The 23361-nt window shown below is 44.1% G+C and overlaps 4 protein-coding genes and 1 long non-coding RNA gene across 7 annotated transcripts; 1 reads left to right on the top strand and 4 right to left on the bottom strand.

Annotated features, from left to right (window-relative positions):
• Nucleotides 1-1563: 1563 nt before the first annotated feature.
• LOC103975526 (G-type lectin S-receptor-like serine/threonine-protein kinase At5g35370) lies at nucleotides 1564-4552 on the bottom strand. Its single transcript, XM_009390508.3, has one exon. It carries the CDS (start codon nucleotides 4285-4287, stop codon nucleotides 1729-1731), a length of 2559 nt encoding a protein of 852 aa, XP_009388783.2. The 5' UTR covers nucleotides 4288-4552; the 3' UTR covers nucleotides 1564-1728.
• An 807-nt stretch (nucleotides 4553-5359) lies between these two features.
• LOC103975527 (WAT1-related protein At1g21890) lies at nucleotides 5360-7202 on the bottom strand. The gene is made up of 7 exons (XM_009390510.3): nucleotides 6959-7202; nucleotides 6748-6810; nucleotides 6552-6668; nucleotides 6236-6473; nucleotides 5993-6151; nucleotides 5754-5905; nucleotides 5360-5679 (listed from the first exon to the last, which is right to left on the bottom strand). Exons 1-7 carry the CDS (start codon nucleotides 7147-7149, stop codon nucleotides 5508-5510), a joined length of 1092 nt encoding a protein of 363 aa, XP_009388785.1. The 5' UTR covers nucleotides 7150-7202; the 3' UTR covers nucleotides 5360-5507.
• A 2701-nt stretch (nucleotides 7203-9903) lies between these two features.
• On the bottom strand, nucleotides 9904-11869 carry LOC135605893 (UDP-glycosyltransferase 87A1-like). The gene is made up of 2 exons (XM_065096483.1): nucleotides 11304-11869; nucleotides 9904-11017 (listed from the first exon to the last, which is right to left on the bottom strand). Exons 1-2 carry the CDS (start codon nucleotides 11809-11811, stop codon nucleotides 10137-10139), a joined length of 1389 nt encoding a protein of 462 aa, XP_064952555.1. The 5' UTR covers nucleotides 11812-11869; the 3' UTR covers nucleotides 9904-10136.
• Nucleotides 11870-12069: 200 nt separating this feature from the next.
• LOC135605892 (UDP-glycosyltransferase 87A1-like) lies at nucleotides 12070-15912 on the bottom strand. The gene is made up of 2 exons (XM_065096482.1): nucleotides 15363-15912; nucleotides 12070-13186 (listed from the first exon to the last, which is right to left on the bottom strand). The coding sequence occupies exons 1-2, from the start codon at nucleotides 15898-15900 to the stop codon at nucleotides 12306-12308; spliced, it is 1419 nt and encodes a 472-aa protein (XP_064952554.1). The 5' UTR covers nucleotides 15901-15912; the 3' UTR covers nucleotides 12070-12305.
• A 319-nt stretch (nucleotides 15913-16231) lies between these two features.
• On the top strand, nucleotides 16232-20954 carry LOC108952153 (uncharacterized). Of its 3 annotated transcripts, none has more exons than XR_010484601.1 (6): nucleotides 16232-16371; nucleotides 16456-16610; nucleotides 16703-16748; nucleotides 16864-17075; nucleotides 18717-18862; nucleotides 20081-20954. It is a non-coding gene; the product is annotated as an uncharacterized LOC108952153 (long non-coding RNA). The 3 variants fall into 3 exon arrangements; XR_001976739.2 differs by having other exon boundaries at nucleotides 16864-18862; nucleotides 20081-20256; nucleotides 20339-20954; XR_001976737.2 differs by having other exon boundaries at nucleotides 16864-18862.
• Nucleotides 20955-23361: the final 2407 nt, after the last annotated feature.

Raw genomic sequence — 23361 nt, 5'->3', positions numbered from 1 at the left:
ATATAGTGTATATATTATACTGTATTATACTAATTCATCGTGTACATGTGCTTGTTTTAGTAGTATAGTTTTTCCTACCCTACTAGAATAGCAAAGTATCATTGTATAAAAGACTTGCATACATTTGACTCATTTTACTAATACTACAATACATATGCGGTTTATGTAGTCTTCGTAGGATCTCGACTCAGCAATTATGTCATAAATAAAGAGGAAATCTTCGTGCATGTCCAAATCACAGTTCTCGTCATTGACTTGTGTGGTGACTCACATCCCAAGTTTCTAAGACCAAGCAATTTTTTACTACCACACCCATCGGATCATGCCCACTGTAAGCAGGTAGTATTCGCATATATATATATATATATATATATGATGGCTATTCATATATGTTTGTGCAAGTGCTTCACTGCCCACAAATTCTGCAACCTTGCTGGAAGAAAGCGAAGTACATGACTTGTAAGCTCTTTGGTTATGTTTGCTTGGTGAAGAAGACAAATAAAGTGAGATAATTTTGTGTCAAACAATGTCTACATGACTGAAACACAGATTAGCTTCGAATCGAAAATAACTACCGTGTCAAATCCCTCGATTTAAATATTTTTATTTTATTTTTTACTAATATTTTTTTAAAAAAATAAATATTTAACCTTCTAAGTTAAGTGATGTTATTTTTATTAATAAATTAAATATTAAATATTAAATATTAAATAATTATAATAAATTTTTTTAAAAAAATATTAGGTGGAAGGCTCATCTCCTCCTATTCAAAGAATGGATTCCTTTATTTCATTTCAGGTTTTTTTTTATCTTTTCTAAAAAATAATTTTTTTTCTTCTATTCCTGCACATCTTTAAATTTTTTTATTTTATATTCAAATATATTATAATTATTCATACTACATGTATTTTTAAAATTTTCTTATGTTCCTTCAAGTGTTTAAAGTTTTTGGATTAAATTATATTATAATTATTCATGCTATATATAATTTCTAAAATTTTTATCTTGCATGATACTAGTTGTAATACTTAATTTCTATTAAACTTATATAATAGTTGATTAAAAAAAATTATTTACTCTCTTATGTAATTTTATTTTTTTATTAACTACTATTTATTATATTTTAATGATTCAATGATAATGGTTAGATGTTTTAAGGGTAAGCAGACCGTGACGACTTAACGAATGATTCCCTTCCATTATTGAGAGAAATATATGGTAAGGAATACTATTCCATCTACTATTAGAAATACCATATGAGTCTGTTTATTTGAGAAAAAAATTAATTCTTTAGTATAAAGTATTTTTCTCGTTGAGGAAAGTGCTCTTTGCATCATTTCATATAAGCTAATAAGATTAATTAAATTTTGAATATATATATATATTTATTTATTTATTTTACAGATAACTTATGAGATTTCGGTGTTGATGATTAATATTAAAATTTTCTACTCAACAATCTCCCAATAATACTAAAGATCGAATTTCGATGGAACATATACTTACCTCTACTGCTAGTTAGAGGTTAAATTTTATTTTTGAGCTAATATTACTATATTTTATAATAAAATATAAGATTATTTTTGACTTATATTTTGATCAATAAAATAAATTATAATAAAATATTTATAATAAATTCAAGATGTGATAACTACATGATGCTTAAAATCTATATTGTGATCCGTGATCGCGAAGGTAGGATAGGCTATGGCTTCCACAGTTTGCGTGCTATCTCGGTCCCGACACCTCCTGTGACGACACGTAAGAGAGCAGCGGCGACGCAGAGGACCCGCTGCCGGCGCTTGTGGAGTTCGGCCCACACCGTCTCCTCGCATTTGGATCCCCGAATCCCCTCCCGTACGACCTCAAGAAGTCGAGGGACTCCAACCTCGGATGGGGGACCAGCATCGTTCCCTCCAGCATCGCCGCCACCTTCGTCATGCTCGGCCTCTGCGCCGGCTCTCGGTGCAGACAGCACAGCGCCACCTTCACTACCCTCTCCAATTCCGGCTCGTTCACCCTCCCTTCCAGCCTCGGGTCGGCCAAATCCTCGTACGTCCCCCTCCCGTGCATCTCTAGTGCCACCATCGGGAAGTACGTCTCCGGCGTGGACGAGCCACACGAACCGCTCGGCTCTGTCCAGAGCTGTTCCTTGCGGTTCTTCCGCCCTCTCACGATCTCCAGCAGCACCATTCCGAAGCTGTACACGTCCGCCTTGTCGGTGATGGCGGAGTTCGTTAGCCATTCCGGCGCCAGGTAGCCCCTTGTCCCTCTCATTGTGGTGAAGAGCCCCGACTGCTCCGGGCTCATCAGCTTGGCCAATCCGAAGTCCGCAATCTTCACTTGGTTGTGATCATGAAGTAGTATGTTCTCCGGCTTCACGTCGCAATGAATGATCTTGTGCTCGCAGCCTGTGTGGAGGTATGCGAGGCCCCGCGCCGCCCCGACAGCGATCTGCAGCCTCTCCCGCCACTCTAGCACCAGGCTGTGGCCGAACAGGGCGCGGTCGAGCGAGAAGCGGTTCATGTATTCGTAGACGAGCAGCCGCAACTGGCCCTGGGCGCAGAACCCCCGCAGCCGCACGAGATTGACGTGGTGGATGTTGCCGATGACGGCGATCTCCGTGCAGAATTCCCTCCTCCCCTGCACGCTGACGGCGTTGATCTTTTTGACGGCGACGAACGACTTGTCCTGGAGCTGTCCTTTGTATACGGAGCCGAAACCACCGGAGCCGATCCGTGTGTGGAAGTTATCGGTGGCGGCCTCGAGCTCAGCGTAGGTGTACCTGGTCGGCAGACCGGGGATCGCGATCTCGTCCTCCTTCCCGGCCTCTTCATTAGAAATTTCTGCAGTCGTTTGACGTTTGTTCCTCCTCCGCATTGCGTAACATACAAGGCAGATGGAGATCACCAGAAGAACTGTAGCCGTAGTTGGCAGTAAAACGACGAGGAGACGGGCCAAAGACTGAGAACCGCTCGAAGGCGGCTGCCGCGATGGCTGACCGAGCGTCTTGATGTAGCCGGCGGTGGAGGTGTCGCCGCTGCCGTTGTCCGCGATGAAGAGAGAACCTATCTGGTGCTCGAGGATGTAGCACGACTTTGATGAGTTATTGTAGAAGAAGCCGAGACAGGAGCAATTCCGAGAACAGAGGTCGCTGCACGCGGAAATGTTAGCTCCGGCAGTGATAGGCGTCGAGAATTTGGTCCCAAAGTAGTCGATTTGGCTACCCAAGCTAATGTAGGAGACCGAGCCACTGTTGTCCTCATCGGGACACGAGGAGTTCGCCAAAATGGAGCCGTCGGCCGGGGAGCACCCGCCGGCCAGCGAAGCCCCGAACAAGGCCGGGCATCTACAGATGGAGTTGTTGGCGATGGGGAAGCAGAGGCCCAGCGAGCCACAAACGGAAGGGAGGTCGCAGTCGTTGCTCGGCGCTACGAAGTCGGTGTCGAAGCTCAGGATCCGAAACCGGCCGCTGGGGTCTAGCTTCGCGATGCGGAACTCGTCGGGGGACGACGAATGCGGCGGCGGGGAGATCATCCTGAAGACGGTTGTTTGCCTATCGCCGGCAAGGAGGTAGAGCCCGGTGGCGTTGACGGCCATGTAACCGACCTCCAAGTTGGAGTCTTTGGTGAAGCGGACGTCAGTGGAGAGGGACCAGTAGTTCTGCGAGATCGCGGTCCATCGCAGGAGGGTGTCGCCGGGGGTGATGAGGAGGCGGTAGTTTCCAGGGGAGGGGTCGTTGTCGGAGACAGCGGAGGAGAGAGAGGCGGAGGCAGGGAGGAGCTGGGACGGGAGGAGGGTGTCGGTGGGGTGGTCGAAGGAGGACCAGAGGGAAGCGTTGGCGGCGTCAAGGAGGCGGAACTCGCCGGAAGAGAGGAGCTGGAGGGCGACGACAGGGGCTGCGAGGCGCGGGGTGGACCAAGCGAGAGAGCCGTCGGGCAGAGAGAGGGTGAGGCCGGCGGGGGCGAGGACGAGGTTGGCGGAGGGAGGGACAGGGGCGGCGGGGTTGGCGGTCCAGACGACGGTGAAGGACGGGGCGTGGATTACGGAGAGGTAGTAGCGGGAGCTCTGTCCACCGGGGTTGTGAAAGCCAGCGGAGAAAGCGGAGGAGGAGAGGAACACGCCGGAGTTGTCGACGAAATGGAGGTAGGAGGCGGTGAAGTTGGGGTAGACGAACTCGTGGGCGACAGAGACGGCAACGGTTAGGAGAGGTGCAGATACCGAGAAGAGTTGTAAGAGTAAGAGCCGCAGAATAGTAGGAGCAGAGGAGGAGGAGAAGGAAGCCATGGTCGGAGGAGACAGGATACTGAGGCCATTAGAAGTTTCAGCTGCGTGTTTAGTCTACAGTCAGTCAATAACGTTGACCGGGGAGTGAATGCCCGGAACAGGGCAGGTGGGAAGACTGAATCAGCAGTCAAACATGTGATTTGCCATTAATAATGCACCCGTTATTTGCATGTATGATTTCTGTACATGATAAGAAATTGAAGCTTTGTCGTCAAGGTTGACTTTCGGGGAACGGGGACTCTAAAGTCTGTTTAGGTTGCTCATAAAAAACCATAGAATTTTGATTCCAACTGGACCTACAATGGACTGCATTATTATGAAATACGATTGCACTTGGAATAAGAGGCTGTTTTAGCACTATATGATGTGTTTCCAAGATTAGTGGTCAAACTTAAAAGTCAAACAAGATGAAGGATTGGCAAGGCTAAGTTATTGGACAAAGATGTCTTCCTCAAAGTGTACAGTGGACTGTTGTCATGATGTATTGATGCCCTAGCTGACCAGGAAATACAGCAGCAAGCTGTTGTTATGCCCTGACGAAGACATTGTCACACACCACCACCTCGTCCTCCTGCTTGGAGAAGAAGAGATGTGTGTCGATGGAGGAAGATGCGTCTACGCATCAAGGGTTGACCTTTGGGACTTAATGGCACTGGTAGCACGTCTTGCATTAATTTCCTCTATCAGATGCCCGCAAGTGAGACGTCCAAACGTGTGCCTTTGAATGTTCTCTGGTGGAAGTTGAATTAGAAGGTAGATTGTTGCTGTCAGCCAAGTCCGTCCAGGAGGATGTACTGCTATAAATTTGATTTAAGCATTTTGGACTAATTATAATTATCTTAATTTAATCCTATATTAGAATTGGACAAAGGCAAAGCTCAGTGGTGGTAATTAGAGCCACTATATATATTTCCTTTCTCGCCAATCCCATTTGCATGGTGCTGTAGCCACTCTACCATCCAAGCACAACTTGCAGTGAGGTGAAGCACGAAGTTTCTGAAAAGAAAAGATGGTGGCACCAACACCAACCATGATTCCCATCGTGCATGCAAGTTGTGTGCACAAATCATGATAGTGACAAGTGATGACAAAGCTTATTGAAAGTATCAATCATATCATATAGTTCACGCATTGCGAACATTAGGAGGCATCACAAAGTTGCATACAGCAATTGTGTTGATGGTTGACTAGGTACAGACGTAGATGGAGCTCTCGTCGCCTTAAGGATTCCTCGCAGGTTGGATGTCGATGACGGCGACGTGGTCGATCGGGCTCGTCTTCACGAGTGCTGCTTCCTTCTCCCTCGGCTGCGAGGGCTCCGTTAAGTGATCTTTGCTCTTCCCCCAGATGAGGGAGTAGAGGCCGATCACTATTATGACTGCACCTAATACCCTGCAGATTGATTTCCAGCAGAAGGTGTCAGCTGTTGGTGGTGGATTGAGACGGTTAACGCTGTGGCTACGTACCTTCCTAAGGTGATCTCCTCCGCTAGAATAATGGAGCCCATTATGGCCGTGATGATCATGCAAAGAGGGTTGAAGGCTGTGACGAAGACAGGGCCTCTCTCCTTCATCACGATGCCTTGAACATAGTAAGCGACTCCAGAGCACATGATTCCCTGCAGAGGAAGGGCGACAGCTGAAGAGCTTGCGAACGTATTCTTCTTCTAATGCACGGGAAGATGCGATCCTGAGAAGCATCTTACGGAGTACACGGCGGTGAAGAGTCTTGTGTCGAATCCTATCAGCCATGGCTTGGTGCTGCGCTCCATCACAAGAGCAAGGGCTCCACCTTGTCCCGCGCCCATGAGGCATATCAAGGTGCTCAGGGAGAGCTCTGCAGGATAGGACTTCAACGTGTGCGACTGTAACATCAAAATCCACCATGATGAGCCATCTTAACGTGTTCTCGTTCATTCAAAGTTCACCGTAACTGGAACCTCTGCTACCTGCAGGATGAAGAAAGCAGACCAGCAGAAGCAGCTGAACAGCAGCATGAACGTGCCGATAAGCCAGTGGCTTTCGTTCTGGCCGCTGTCCCCGGCGTGGTGGCTCCTTCCCTTGGTCCATACGAACTCGATGATTGGGCCTGTGTATAGTATCATGAGCAGTGCACCGATCACCGTCACCAGAGTGCCGACAACCTTCGCCTGGCTACGTCGTTTCTTGATATCGATCTTCTCCATCCTAACGACACGAACAGAGGATCGCCGGTGTAAGACGCAGTTTCGTGATCTATAACTTTGATGTGTCGATAAGAATCACCTGAGGATAACGGCATTGACAAAAGTAACAGCAGGCAACACGTTGAAGAGGGCAGAGGAGAAGCTTGCTGATGTGTTCTTGGCGCCCATGTAGTAGAAGTTTTGGTCGAGCACCGGCCTGGATGAAGACACGTTAGCCAATTCTACTGGAATCGAAGCCAAGTAAGTGAAACAGTGGATGTTGGGTGGATCAGTACTCCAGGAACGCCAGAGCCATTATCTTGAGGAAGATGGCCAGTGTCATCTTGGGCCTTGTCTTCCTGGTATCAAGAGAGAGAAATCGACATTTAGATGGACTGATCTCATTCTGCTCCATGGCTGCCTCACCGGTGTGAGAGCGAAACTTATCATGCATTCACGCACATCAAATTGAGAGAGGGAGAGAAAGAGATAGAGATGGAGAGAGACCGTTCAAACCAGAGAGCAAACGGAGCGACGACAGCTGCCGCGACGGCATTCCGGTACACGACGAGCACGTAGTGGCTCATGCCGCTCTTGAGCGAGGCGACGGAGATCACGTACATGCCCGAGTACCCAAACTGCAGGAACACCATGGCCAAGTAGGGCTTCACACTCTTCCAAGCACCACCAACAGCCATGGTCTTCTCCTCCACGACCTCTGCCACCTCTCCTCTACAATGCAGAGGCTCTAAGCCCACAGCAGCCTTATATAGGTAGCGAACCAAGTCCTACCCAGTTGAACACAGGAGAATCTCGTCCATCGGAGGGCCACGGCAGGTCTTACGAGGTTCCATCACGTCCATAAACAACAGTGAGGACGAGTATTCCAAGCACTAACAAGGATTTGTGCTCGACAGAGAAGTTCGATGGGGAAGGAGGTGCTCGGACACTGGACGCTCTCTTTTGACATAGAAAAATGCGTATTGGGACGTGACTACGCAAAGCAAAGACCTTAATGGAAACAAGCACTAGTGGTTGCTGATGAGGTCTGGGCACCTATAGGTGGCAGCAGGTTGGGGAAGAGTGCCATGGTGCGCTCAAGCTCGGATTGCAGATTTTGGAGCTTATCTGAGCGACTGAAACTTGCAACCTTCCTTTAGTTCTACCTTCTCTGTCATCCAAGAAGAGTACTTAAGAAAGAAGTTGCAGAAGGAAAACTAAAAATCCTAAAGATCAATATCATATGCTGGGAATTCCTTCTCCATTTTTTGATGGTGCTGCCATTGTAAAGGACAGGCTGCTTTGTTCTATTATCTAAGAAGAATCTTAACAGGAAGGTGCATCAGATGTCAATCTTTCCTTTTTCTTTGGGGATCAGTTATCTTTTATGCCAACAAAAGATGTCAATAGGAGAAGAACCTGATTTCCACCAAATGGCACTAACTTGTAGTGTTTGACATGCACGATCAGCTGCATTTCTAACAAGGATGAAGGTTATCAAGATGAACGACAACACGAGGATGAAAGTTAAGCCTGCCAGCAATGTGCCATCAGAACAAGAATCTGAAGACAGAGAGCAGAGGTCATGGAGAATCAGCGAGGCTTAGGAGAAGTTGCATGGAACATATCTCAATCTGCTTTCATGCCCATATAATATTCTACCAAATTGAAAGAGTTCAAAAGCTTGGAACCTCCTGCCAAATTGGGGTCATGACCACCATTAGCACAGAACAATTGCATGACATTCCAAGTTTCTCCCTTGAGATGTTACAGCCACAATTCCATCGAATAATATACTATCCATTCGTCGATCTGCTAGGAAATGGTATACACGACGTGAAGGCGATCCATCAACTGAATCAAACCTGATGTGACAGGCAAAGCATGAAATCCCTGTGTTTCCAACTCAAGCCACGTAGAGCAGCAGAAAAGCTAGCTCAAAACACAACTTGTAATCAAGAAGATGATTCTGCTGTTATCCACCCAAAGTTAATGGTTTGAGCAAGCATTTTGTGCAGCTGCAATGAAGCAGATTTAGAAGACATTACAAAAGAGAAGTATTCCATAAGCATCAGAACAGAGATGAGTAAACACTGCACATATAGATGTAGCAGTACTACATCTACTGCTACATATTTGCAACATCTCATTAGAAATCACTGGCATTCGGAAAGCATGTTGTGGGTGTTAGAAGCACCAATATAGCTTTGCACAAGCAGCCCAACCATTATCAAACACATGTTGATCTTAAATCAAATGGTGCATGATCTTAAAGATGAAGTTGACTTGTCTGATTTTGATGATAATGCCTCCTTAGTAACTTCACTAAGGACCAAAAAAGATATTATATTTATCATGCTTACTGTATGCAGAGGAAAGGGATTAGACATCACGTCCATTTTGCTCTGCAGTGAGAATAGATGGAGATACAAACGTCTACCAATTGATGGGATCTTACGCTCCAACAGCAGAAACAGCTTTGTTGCTACACACCTTCAATCAATGAACTAGATGATGCAAGTTCGATTTTTACCCATTTGCAGTGAAATCACCTGATACAAATCATGCTGAATCATGGGACTGCCTCATGAAGCGCATGGTGAGTTTACTGGATGTTCTGCATCGTGTCGAGTAAGGGAAAGAAGACATCTAAGGCAGAGGAGAGGATGGTGTGCCAGTAGTTCTCCCTCGAAAGGCGAAGTTTTCCAAGGCTTATCTCAACTCGCTTCAGCTTCTCCAAGTTTAAGTTAGAAGAAGAACGATGCCGTGAAATGGCACTACCATTAGCTTCGCCAATCTCCAGTGCTTCAGTGAGGATTGAACTCAGCAACAGTAATCTGGAACTCGATTTCTACAGTAATATGAATCCAGCCAACGTACACACCACCATGAGGCTATATATCCTTCGTGCTCGTTTGTTTCCTTTTCTTTCATCCTACGACTCTTTCCTGCTACTCTTACAAGAAGATTGATGTGAAGAAGGGAAGGTTAGCAGAGCAAGTGGGGCTCGAGGAAGAAGAAGACGGTGGGTCCCGGAAGTTGATGAAACCTGTATCTCGTCTTCATCATCCACTCCTCGCTGATCTCCTTGGTAAGGCTCAAGACCTATGATCACCGTTCGGCAGGCCCACTGAGGCTTCCTTGTTCCGAGGAGGACTTCCTCCACATCCGGTGGCTCATCGGACACCAGTCGTCGGTGGACTCCCTCGTCGCATGCCCATGTACATGCTGTTAGATAAAGGTGTCCATTCTACTAGAGTTGCAGTAATCAGAATTGTAAGGCTGCTTTATGAACCAATAAACATAGGTCAAAGATACTTAAAAGAAATAATACTCTCTCCCTCGTTAAGATTTATGATGGATTCTTCTGTCTTTAGATTTTAGGTTGTTAAGTAACAAATCAATAGACCAAGCACCTCAAGACTGAAAGAGGATCATCCTCAACAAAGTCAGAACACAAACAAGAGAAGTCTTTATCACCTCAAGACTGCAAGTGGATCATCCTCAACAAAGTCAGAACACAAACAAGAGAAGTCACAGAGTTGTTATCACAGCCTAAGACCTGAGATTTTAGCTAATACTTGTCATTGGAAAACCCTCAAATGAAGTCATTGCACATCAATCAATGTTTCTGCTATTGGTCTTGCAAAGCACAACATCAGCAGCTATCGGACTAACCTCCTGATCAATCATTACACTTCATAAGGCCATGTAGGAAGGAAGTGATGCCAGTGTCGGAAGAACCACCTTCATCAATCGCTTTAAGAGAAGCCATTCGGAGTTCCGTGGCTCTTCTCCTCATCTCTGTACTCTCAAGGCCATTGGAATCCATTAGTCTCTTGACAAACATGGCGATGTCATCTCTTCCAATAACGTTGTCTTCGCCCAACTTTTCCTTCAAACTGAGACCAACCTTCCATTCTTCTACAACAAGTCGGCTATTAGCTATTTGATCCCATAGTAGGGGGAAGGTGAGCATTGGAACCCCTGCAAACACAGCTTCCAGAGTTGAATTCCACCCACAGTGAGTCAGGAATCCTCCAACTGAAGGATGATGCAGGACCCTCAGCTGGTCGCACCATGGCACCACGAGGCCCGATCTAGCACACATCTGCTGAATTCTGAGAGAGTCATCACGAGCAACCCACAGGAACTTGGGTTGGCTGGCACAGAGGCCCATTGCTATCTCTTCCATCTGTGACTTTGAGACAGAGAGGAAGCTGCCCAATGAGACATAAAGCACAGATCGTTCCATCTGGGAATCGAGCCAGCTGAAGTAGTCGTCCTCATTGCCACTGCATGGAATTGAGCCGTTCACTTGTGGCAGCATGTAAGGAATACAGGGTCCGACAGAGTACACAGGGCATGGGAGCTCTGATCGAAGTGAGTCAAGTACACGAGGCTCGAGCTCGTAGAAGGTAGTGAAGAGAACAGTTTGTGCCTTTGGAATCCAGGAGAAGGACTCCAACACTCTCTCAGTTGGCTTCTTCATTCGAATTAAGGGCATGAAGTCTGCTGATCTAAGAGAAGTTAGGCCAGGAATCCATTGCGCCAAAAGATCTCCTCCTGAGTGGAAGTCACAAGTATCAACACGATGCCACAAGTATCAGACCAAAGTACTCTTTTTGATCCTATACACGCATGCTAGAAGAAGTAAGAGAAGCAGCAAACAGATGAGACTTGAATCAGTAATGCTTACAGAAGAGCTTATGGAATTCAAGATAATTGCTGAAAGCACAACCTGCCACGATAAATTAGATTGCTATGGAGAACAATTGATCTTTCTAACATTATTTCTACGAGTGCTGCATCATCGGAAGAAGATAATGTGCCCAAGAAATAGAAAGCGGACCTATTGCGTGGTCAGGCACGGCTGCCTGAGGCCGCAACAGGCCAGGGACGCGGTCCACTTGGTAGAAAACGGAGAAGAAGGCGGCGGACATGGTGAACAGCGAGGCCACCGGGATGCCCCTGCGGTTGCCGACTGCCACGGCCCAGGGCAGGTACGAGTCGGCCACGATGGCGGCCGGCGCGGGCTCCAGCTCGTCGAGGAGGCGCTCGAAGGGGTCGCCCATCCTGGTGAACACGGCGTCGAGGAACCCGGGGAAGTCGGCGGCGCGGCCCGACTCGGAGGGGATGACGTTGGGGATGGTGCGGAGGCGGATTGCCGTCGGCGGCGGCGGGGCGGGTGCGGCGCGGAGGAGGGCGAGCCACTCCTCGGTGACGACGAAGGTGACGAGGGCGCCGTGGGCGGCGAGGAGGCGGCACAGGCACATCATGGGGTTGACGTGGCCGCGGCCCGGGTAGGGAACCGCCACCAGGTGGCAGGTCGACGAGGCGGCCGCCATGGACTGTGTCATTCTCCCCTGCGCCGCTTAATGTGTGGGTTGAGAGGTGAGAGCGAGAGAAAAGGCGCAAAATAAGTGAAGCTGGTGAAGGCCACACATTGGGCATGGCGTTTGCCCTATTGTACGTACGATATTTTTTACTGGGAGGACCACATGCAGACGTGCTTTGGCTAAGGCTGCTAAATAGACTCCGCACATTTTGATCGTTTATATCGTGTCGTATGGCGGAAGAATAAAACCAATCAAGCTGGAATCGAAAACTCAAAAGAGTCATCAATCCGACAAACATTACCATTCAATGTTGGCAGATACAGAGAATGCATAAACAGAAGTTTGATACAAGTCACAGTTGATGCACATGAGTAGCAATTCAACACACCTAGCACATTCATAGCTGATATGCATCATCCTCAAATGAAGTCGTTGGCCTTAGGTTTTAGAAAGACAAATCACAACCTAAGAGCAATATTTCCGTAAATAGTCTTACAATGCAGAATATATATTATTCAGTTTTTGCACTGCTTAAGTCCTTTTAGAAAAGAAATGATGCTGCCGTGTGATGAACCACCTTCCTCGATCGCTTTAAGAGAAGCCCTCTGCAGTTCTCTTGCTCTTCTCCTCATCTCTTTACCCTCGACGCCACCGTCCGAGTCCATGAGTCTCTTGACAAGCATGGCAACATTATCTCTTCCAACAATGTTGTCTTTCCGCAACTCTTCCTTCAAACTGAGACCAATCTTCCATTCATCGACTACAAGTCGGCTATTAAGTGGTTGATCCCATGCTATGGGGAAAGTGAGCATTGGAACCCCTGCAAATATGGCTTCTAGTATTGAATTCCACCCACAATGAGTCAAGAATCCTCCAACCGAAGGATGATGCAAGACCCTTAACTGGTCACACCATGGCACGACAAAGCCCGATTTACCACATACCTCCTGCATTCTTGGAGAGTTGCCACGAGCAACCCACAGAAACTTGGTTTCACTGGCACGTAAGCCCATTGCAATCTCTTCCATCTGAGATTCCAGGACTGAGTGGAAACTGCCCAATGAGACATAAAGTACGGATCGCTCCTTCTGGGAATCGAGCCAACTGAAGTAGTCGACATCATTGCCACTGCATGGAATTGACTTGTTCACTTGCGGCATCATGTAAGGAATACAAGGGCCCACAGAATACACAGGGCATGAGAGCTCTGATCGTAGCGAGTCAATTACACGAGGCCCGAGCTCATAAAATGAAGTGAAGAGAATGATTTGTGCTTTTGGAACCCAATTGGCAGACTCCAACGCTCTTTTTAGTGTCGTCGCCATTGAGATGGACTTGACATCAGCTAATCTAAATGAAATTAGGCCAGGAACCCACTGTCCCAAAAACTCTTCTCCTGAGTAGAAGTTAGAAATATCACAATTATGCTGTAAGTGTGAGACCCAAATATTCTTTTTGATCCTATGCACATATGCAAGATGAATTAAAAGGAGCAACAAATAAGAAAATCACTGAAAGCACAAACTTGATATAATTCCAGTCCAGATTCTTATGTGCAAATTGAACTTTTAAACTGAATCATGTTTTACCTTCATATAAAATGAAACATAAGTAAAAAATTACTCTTTTGGCATAACGGAAGCATGAAGTTCTGTACTATACAATGGATCTATTTTAAAGAAAGGTATAATTGAATTAGTCTTTTTGGTAGGATGAGCCTTGATAAAATAGTACAATTGTTCTTTTGCAAGCAATCAGGATTGGAGTCACCAAAACAACCTCTCTATTTTTAGGGGTAAGACTATTTATTAACTCTCCTCAAACTTAAAACTGGCTGGAACCTCAAGAAGGCCCTAGCTTTGTTCTATGAATTATGCGACTGAATACAGATCTTGTTGATGGTATGGCAACCTACTAAAAGAGAATTAAAAGAAACGCCACAATTTGCAAGCATATGGTGTGTTTCCATCTTATGATCAAACTACAAATTGGTTTTCAGAGAGAGATTTTGAAAAGAGAGAAAGAGTCCAGCAGGCATATGATGATGTCTTATAAATAATGCATGCATACCCCCTTACACTAGGCTTCTAGGGGTCTTATGCATTTCCTGCCAATCTCCTTGGAGGCAGCGAATGATCCTATTGACGATTTCAAAATAGGAAAGCGAACATGGTAGAAGACTAACTTATTAAGTTTGTTGAACCTGAACACTGGCCCAGTGCTTACGTTCAAGTTAATAGGTTAATAGTTGCATGATCCTTATAAGTAACTCTTAGTCCGCTTCCAACGGGTGATGTGACACTAAATTGGGGTTGTTAAAATATAATACTTGGATAGGCACAATGTGATTAATCAAATTTCACCCACAACAAACCCCTACTCTTCAAGGTTGATCTTGACTAAGCTGATGAGAGTCTGTGGTCCAGACTAGCTTATATACATTAAAATGCATTTCTTGCACTAAGTTGATGTGGGTAGTTTTAAGCTGCAGCTGATCATTGCTTCAAGGGAGTGATTGCCACAATTTTGAGCCACGTACAATGAAGAATTTTAGGGATTGTCATGACTTTATTTCATAAAAAATCAAGAGTCACCATTAGTATCACCAATAAAAGATTGACACATGGACAGAACCACACATTGGACTCTTTAAGAAATTCCACTGTGACCTATCAGTTCACCTGCCACATCAGCACTGGGTTTTTTTTTAAAAACCAAGCTGTTCGAAATCTCCATACCATAAAAAGGATTTAATTCAAAGGTAAGGGTATCCACTTTTTTTCATTGCTCCCAATTACCATATTTCCAATTCCATCTATTCTTGCAGGACCCTATGGTTTCAGCTCCACGAGTCCACCTTGGAGAATTGCCACCTTAGCAATTTCCACCGCCTACTTGGAACATGCTTCGTCAATGTTGGCTTCAATTCTCCTCCTCGGGCAGACAATCGATTAAGGTCTCCTCAATAAGAAACTTCTAAGAGACCAAATTTCACATTTTTGGGTAATGAACAATCAAATATACTTGTCCCATGATGCTAAGCATCATTACGTTAATTATTTACATATTTTTAGATCTCAATGAGTGGTTAATGAGCAGGTTTGCTCAGGAAACTCCTTTTCTTGAGATTACGCTAGTTTAAATTTGATAGTATAATTTGCTACATGGATTTTGATGTTTGTGGTACTCCAAACAATGTTATTGAACTCACCCTTTATCTTTTATTTAAGGGTTATTTTCAAATCTATTAATTGGATTTCATTCTGCCAGAAATAATAATTATGGTTAAGAAGTACCTGATAGGTTTATAATTAAGCAAAAACCCATCTCAATTATCAAGTTTTGTTATCTATATTTAACATACCCAACTGAGATGCAAGAATTCTAAAAAAGTCACAAGATTGTTGCACGATTCTAAATAATTGGAGTCAATAATTGCCCCAAAAGCTTAAGACTGGTAGGAATTCAGTTACCCTTTCTAAATTTCTCTCTCAAAGTGCAGCATCAGAAGAAGATATAGAAATTAAGATTAAAGAAAAAAAAAAAAAACATAGGGAAATGCGCGAGAAGACCTGCGACGTGGTCGGACACAGCCACCAGAGACAGCAGATGACTAGGGATGCGGTCGAAGTGGTAGAGAACGGAGAAGGCGGCGGGGGATATGGTGACCAGCAAGGCCACCGGGATGCCCCTGCGGTTGCCGGCAGCCACCGCCCACGACAGGTACGAGTCGGCGATGATCACGGCCGGCGGGAGATCCAGCTCGTCGAGGAGGCGCTCTAAGGGGTCGCCCATCTTGGTATAGACGGCCTCGAGGAAGCTAGGGAAGTCGGCTCCGCGGCCCGCCTCGGAAGGGATGACGTTAGGGATGGTGCGGAGGCGGACGGCGGCAGGCGGCGGGACGGCGTCGGCGGCGTGGAGGAGGGCAAGCCACTCCTCGGTGACGACGAAGGTGACGACGGCCCCGTGGGCCGCGAGGAGGTGGCACAGACACATCATGGGGTTGATGTGGCCGCGGCCCGGGTAGGGAACCGCCACCACGTGGCAGCTCGCCGCAACGGCTGTGGCATTAGCCGCTTTTGCGTCGAGATTACGGGGCTCGGGATCCATGTGTGCCCTCTTCTTTTGGGGGTGAGAACCGCATTGTATATGAGTAGTGAGTACACGTGCTCTAAATCGATTGCACGTGTCAAAACGGGTTGCATTTTTAATTTAAATTGGATTATATGTTTTTAACCGAATTTAAATTGGATTTAAACTAAAAAAAAATTGCAGTATTCCAAGTTCGAACGAAGTTTTCAGGTTTAATTTTTGTCGAATATTAAAATAGAGAAGATTAAAAATATAGGACTATTTCTCGAAAAATAGTTTTTCTAAAAGAGAGCACCTTTTATTTTTATTTTTTTGAACGTCACCTGTACAATGACGGTTATAGCGGAAACGAGGAAGGAAACGGACGGCCTCTCCATGGCGTGGTCTCTGCTTTGCCTCTATCGTCCTCCTTTCTGCAGCGTGAGTAGAGGTTCATCCTTCTCGCTCCCAAGCTCACTGTCCTTCCCGACTTCCTCTCCTGCCTTAGAGGTATTACCTCGTTCCTCCTTTTCTCTATCCTTACCCTCTCCTCTCGCTGACCCAAAACTCCGATCTCGTTGGCCGCTGTCGTAGCACCGAGGGGCCCTATCCATTTTCTGGCGGAGTTCTCGCGCCAGGACACCAAGGGATCCTCTGTGAATGGACAACAAGGTCGCCTAGGTACCCTCTGACGAGGAGCTCATGGCGCTCCGGGATGACGTCTCCAATTACATGACGAAAGCGACCTCGTGAGAAACCAAAACTCTCAATTCTCTCGGGATTTGGTTGGTTTTTTTTTTTTTTGTGTGTGTCAAAGTTGCGATTTTGATGGTGTCCTCAGTGCGGGTTTCACCTCATTCGAACCACCAAATTGCGGGGTTTACCAGGTTGGGATGCGAAGCTCTTCTCTTTTGGGGCCGTTGGTTTGATTTTTGTTGGTTAAATGAGCTAAAGTTGTAATTTCTTTTAGTTTTTCTCTCTCTTTGTGATCACAACTAGCAGAAGGGGTTCAATAGGCTAACGATTGAGAGATTGAAGGAGATTTGGTGTTATAGGAAGATTAAGCATGAGATGGGGCTGCCTTGTCGAGGGCAGAGAACAGAGAATAACTGCCGCATGCTCAGGGCAAGAAGGTTGCTGTTGCTGGCAAGAAAGAGAGCTGCTCGTTAAGTAATCTGTTCACCACATATTCTCTTAGAATTGCTTCGACCGTGGTGAGTTATGTTCTGTTGACAACAATTTCTACAGGCCCTTGTGGGTGTTAATAATCCAACTATGTGATGGAGAAACTTTTTCAGGTTCTGTTGTTGCTTTATGAAATGCACCAATACCATGGTTGACTTGTGATTGAATTACACGGTTCATTATTGAGTCATAATATTGGCATTTTCTACTCTTAAAACTTTAAAACTTAATATTTATGTAACTGAGTTGCCGTTTTCCATCATGACCCTGATAAGCTTTTGCTGCAAATTATTTTGTCGTTTAAAATAATCTTTGTGTTGCTAACTCATGGCTACTGAGTCTTTTATAGTAGTTGACTGAGGCCCCCTCCACCCCACCTTGAAAGATGCACCGGTAAGGCTTAAGATGTTATTTATGTTTTCCCATCTGTGGACTTTAGTTTCACAAATTTGTCATAGCCATCATTGAGTCACTGATTCTTTTGGATTCATCAAAGATTTATGCAACGTTTCTCTGAGTGATCCTTTATTGTTTTAGAGCAAATACTTGGTTGTCGCATAGCAAATCTTTGGGAGTGTCATTCTACAATAATGATTAATGTTTATAATAACCATACCATGGTGATATTATCAGATACTGAATTCTATTTTATCTTTTTTTTTTTTTTAGTTTATAATAATTATTTCTTGGCTATGATAGGAAGAAAGTTGTTTCTGTAGCTGAATTTGCACCTGCAAATACATTTCCACATTGAACAATATTCGTAGCATGCAATCGCTTTAAGTATGATTCCTGTATTCATTGTTAAGATTCTTAGTGCGCACTACCTATGGCAATTATTTTGCTTGAACCTGATTGTTTGCACAAGATTCTTTCCCTAGCTCAGTCGCATAACTAAATTAGGACTTAAAGATTGAACTCTGGAACAACTTTGCTCATTGCTGTAATAATTCTCTTGGACCATTCTTTTAGTTTCCTCCTTAAGAACGATAACCTTATTAAGTTGGTTCTTTTTACTTCTTTTGCAATTATTGTAAGATCACGTTGATCATATTTGACTGAAGTTGCTTTTAGATATTGGAAGAATGTTGTAGTCTAAAAATGATTAAAATGATACATGCAACTCTTTCTAAATGAATGAGATGATAGACGAGGTAGACCCCGGATACAAGTAGCAAATCACAGTGGTCTTTTATGTGGTTATGATTTGCATATGCGAATGGTTATCTTTCTTGTCCAATTACTTTTGGCTATTCATATGAATTATAGTCATGTGATATCTTCAATCTTCTTGTTGATGTATGTTTGGTTTTGAGGAATGAGTACATTTCATCATACATCGTAGCTTTACCGTGAAATGTGGGAGGTCCTCCGCTGTATGTGTTTGGCTTCACAATAATTGTTTTCTTATTCCATAGTGGAATTGCCTCAACTAAAATGAGTACATTTCATCATACATTGTAGCTTTACTGTGAAATGCGGGAGGTCCTCCGCTGTATGTGTTTGGCTTCACAATAATTGTTTTCTTATTGCATAGTGGAATTGCCTCAACTAAGCAGAGTTAATTTCTTTTCCAATTTTAGATGAAAAGCTGAATACTGAAATGACAAAATCGAATATACAGTTTCTGATCTCTGACTCTTATATCATTATGGATTGAATTGAGACAGGTAGAGCTCCCAAAAATTCATGATATGTGATAGGCATTTGCGGAGGGGACATCATTTTGTGAAAGAGAACAAGGAACTTCAAATCCAGTTTGCTTTTGCTACTTTTGACTTCCATCTAATTCTCAGTGATGCTTATGTTGAAGAAGGTAGTTAACTGTCACTGAGTGCTTTCCTTAATGCAATGGAGCCAATTGAATCTATTTTTCTTCTGTTTGAACTGGTTACTGAAGCAATCTATTCGAATGTGTTTATGCTGGTTTCAAAAGAAAGATTGCACAGACCTTAGAAACAACTCAGATCTTTCTTTTCTTAATGGAAAAGGGAATTCCAAAAACTTGGATGGGAAGAGCGTGAGTGATGATGCCATACCTAATGGCAAGTCGGTAATGCGGATCAATGCAATTTGTTTTAAATCACTATCTCCTGCAGGTTGTCTACCTATGCGGTGACCTGAAATTTCCTTTTCTAGAAAATTGCCATTTCTAAGAGAAGGTTTTCAGCCAAATGGAGAAGAAATGGTTTATCTAGCAGAACCCAGATTGTAAAAAGTCAAGATATGTGGTTGTTATTGTTGTGTCGTTCTTGTTCTTTTTACCGTTGTTCCTTGTGATTTTATTCAAGTTTAAGCCTCAGACATATGTTATATATGCACTACTTGAGACCTTATCCTCTGAAGCTGATGCCGTGCACTAAAATGGGAATGCTACTTAAGTTGCAACATAAGTGGCATATTACAAACTTACCTTCGAAGAATTAATTGGGACCTCTGCTCATGATTTTGCATAAGCAATTACATGGTATGTTTAATTAGGCTCTATAATTTTCTTTGTATGGTTGTATAAGCACAATCCTGTCCTTTCTGTCCAATGATCTTTAAGACTTTGATCATTCATTTTTTTTATTCAATTTTATAGTCCACATAATTGATTTGACATGTATTACTGAGGCTTGAACTTAGTTGGATACAGGTATCTAAACATGCTAAGTCACAACTAGAATATTGATACAGTAACATGCTAGAATAATTAAAGCCTGTTTAACTTTAATACACTACTGGCAACTCAGGAACTCTTGTGCTGGCATCAACATGAACTCAGTTTTAACTAAGAAATATGTTGACAACGGTAGCATACTCGGGTTTCAGAGTGCTGAGATGGCTGACGTTTTGTTGCGGTCTCCACAGCTACAAAAACCTATCCAAAATAAGTCATTTTTAGCTGCGCGAGCAAGGTTCACTCTGATTCGAACCCTCTCAAAATTTTATTTGGTATAGTTTCACTCCACTTTGTTGACTTTTGAATTTCTAAAGCTATATGGAGATTACCAGCACTTTGAAATTGCTTAAATTTTGTCATGTTCTGCAGACAGATGATAGAAGGCAAAGAATGGCCACTGTTTGTTGCAGGCGGGAACAAAGCATTCATGTGTGTCAAACATGACTGGAAGCAGAAACACTATCATTCTTATGAGTGTTGCGAAATAGTCGATGGCTCTGCAGAGTACAAAGTTCGAGGGACAAGTTCAAGCGCATCACAGATAGGTATCATTAGATTTGTGTGAGAGCCTGTCTCCAGCGTATGGTACCTGCAGAGATGTCTTACATGAGGTGGTGGATGCTGCAGCGGCTTCAACATATGCACTTGTTGTTCCTGCTACGCCATGTGAGCTGCCACCAGTTCATGCTTCTCACAAGTAGGATTGCAGTACAATGGGAGTGCTCATCAAGTGACCAAACTCTGTTGCAAGCTTCCAACAAGCCATGTCCAGATCTTGAGAAATGAGAAAGCATAGAAGGAGCCAACACTATGCCTGTGGATCTCTGCCTTGGATTGCACCTCTTATCTCTCTTATATTAGTATCTTAGATCGAAATGTTGCAGTTCCAGAGAAACAAATCCCTACCTTGGATTTGGGTTATTGCTGTTCTACCGCAAATGATTATGTTTCTGGCAGGCATCCCCAATATCTACTTGACTGCAGTGCTACCCATGATCTTACTGCCACACTCTCCTATTTTATTTCTTTTGGTACATTTCCTCCTAACTTATTGAGCTGGAGTCGATAGCATGCTTTGACGAAGTACAAGATTCCAATGCACACAACTACAATGTACAGTTAGACCAAATTATAACAGAGGATCAAAATAGATATGACTTGTGGTGATGATTAAGTAGCATTATATCATCCCACCATGTTTCATGATGTTTCAACGAGCAGTTGTGGAATAATGTTTTTGATATTACTTGAGCTAAAGATACACATCTTTCAATTATTGTTTATTATTGTTCCGTGAAAATCCTAATTCGATTGATTTATAAAGATTTGATGGATATATTACGATTAATTTTTAATTTAAATATTTAAAATTAATAATCTAGTTTTAATAAAATTAATAGATTAGTTATCTAATATTAGATCATGATTAGAAGCTCAAGTAAAAAAATATTGTTATGATAAATTATCAATTTTTTATGATTATAATATTTTCTATAGTGAATTGACAAACTCGAGTGATGAGATGATTTTAGACACATTGATTTGATAATCGTAAATTAGAGAGTTTAAATATTAAATCTAAATAAATGATAGTATGAACATTAAATCTTCATAAAATAATTTAGATATTGTGTAACATCATATGTGGAATTAAATTAAAGATGTCATTTATTGACGAAGTGGGGGACGTCTCTTCCTGTGCTCGGGTCACTCGGCCCAGACACAAGGCGTAGGGAGGAAGAGCAAGCCACCGGATGGCCGGGCGCTGTCGGTGGTTCTGCAGCACCGAGAATGGGCAGGTGAGGGAAAAGGTGAAAGCAGCGACGCCAACACTGTTTGCATTTACACCTTGACGAGCTTTGTTCCGTTCCTGTAGCCGCTTTGAGCTGCAAGCGCATTCACCCCCGCCCTGCCCTCTCCCCGAAAAGGAACGCTGGGATTTATGGGGATGGCTGGAGTCAGGAAGGGAACAATTCCCCTCTCTTCTTCGTATGATGTCAACTCTCATCGGGGAAGAATGAACAGTGTCCGTGGGTCAACTTTGGCTTCCTCCTCGTGAAAGTGAATGGCGTCTGCAAGGCATTAAAGAAGAACTTGCCACCGAGTCTCCTTCTCCTTTAATTGGTTTCATCCGTTTCAGCAAAACCCATTAATTACGAGGCAGGAAGGAAAACTTGGTGGTCTCCCATATTTAATCTGCTCACACTTCTCCTCTCGAAGCTAGTCTTGCATTTAATAGGCCATGCCAATGTGGTGTCTGCCCTGTTCACAACCTGGCTGTTGTCATGCCATGGGGGAAGGGAGAGGTGACATCCACGGCAAGAGATGAGAAAGAGAGAGGCAGGGGATAGATAAAGGAGCTGATTAAGAACATCCACGGGAGTCTCTGACCACGTTCACATCCAAGCCATGGAGCGGAGACTGACATAAAGCAAAAGCCTTAATATTCGCATGTGGAAGCTCCCAATGCCGTATAGCCAAACGCCAACACCGCATTCATTGGATTGCTGTGTTTTGCTCAAACACTGCAGACAAGCCCCAGACCGGCCGGGCCATCAACAGTAGGAGAAGACAGGGACGTGGTAGTGGCTCCATCCCCTCCATTTTTCTCCTCCTCTTCCATTAATCCAATGGGACTTGTTAATGCAATGACATGGACAAGTTTCATGGGGTACGTGAGATCTCGAAAGATACAGATGCGGTGCATGGATGGATTCGGTAACATGCTTTAGGTTGCAGGCTTCGTCGACAGTCGTCATCGCAAGAAGCGCTCTCTCTCTCTCTCTCTTCTGCTGCTGTACTTGCAGCTGCTTGATATAAACAAGCATTGCGACCTCTATCATCGTGTACTCCGCATAGGTTAAAGACCGAAGACTGTGGCCAGTTCATCAGGTTATAATAGTAGCAGCAAAAGTAGAAACGAGATGGAAGTACGGAAAGGCTCATGCCCTGACACAGACTTTGACCTCATGAGAGCAACGAGGCGCAGACAGAGAGAGCGAGGGGGGAGAATAGGAAGAGGAGGGCACGACGTCCGATGTGCCTCCCTCCCTCTCTCTGATACCTGTTGACAGAGTGAGTATATAGAAACGCTTTTGTGAATTCGTTAATAGATAGATAGATAGATAGATATTAAAATGCTTTGTGAAGTCATACGAATAATTATTTCTAATTTTTTTTATTTCTGAGAATTAAAAAAGTGCTACGAAGAAATTTTGAAACAAGAAATTAAAATATGAGATTTAGCGACTTCAAATAATTTTATAAAAATTAAATATAAAGGTAAAAAAAAAAATTGCCCCAATGGTGGATCCCAAAACAGTGGTGGCGGTAAGTGTTCTTACAGTTCTTGCATAGTTTCGTTACCATCGGATGCTCCCCAATCATGTGATGGGCTCAGTAACCAATCAAAAGTTGCAGTTAAAGAGGACCCACATCCACAAGACACGACAGGAAGCCACGTGGATAAGTCCATGGTACTCGCTAGTCAAACCAATCCAAGGCTGCCTCCCAAGAAATCAAAAGGCCAAAAGGATGAGGAAAAGAAGAATTAACATTGAACTTAGAACAAAGGAAGGAGATAAACCAGAGAGAGAGAGAGAGAGAGAGAGAGAGAGAGGGAGAGGGGATCAGCAGCGCATCTTCCATGT

The sequence above is a fragment of the Musa acuminata genome, chromosome BXJ2-2, assembly GCF_036884655.1.
Source record: "Musa acuminata AAA Group cultivar baxijiao chromosome BXJ2-2, Cavendish_Baxijiao_AAA, whole genome shotgun sequence".
Taxonomy (NCBI): Eukaryota; Viridiplantae; Streptophyta; class Magnoliopsida; order Zingiberales; family Musaceae; genus Musa; species Musa acuminata.
The sequence above is the reverse complement of the archived record's forward strand: the minus strand, read 5'-3'. Positions and strand labels throughout refer to the sequence as shown.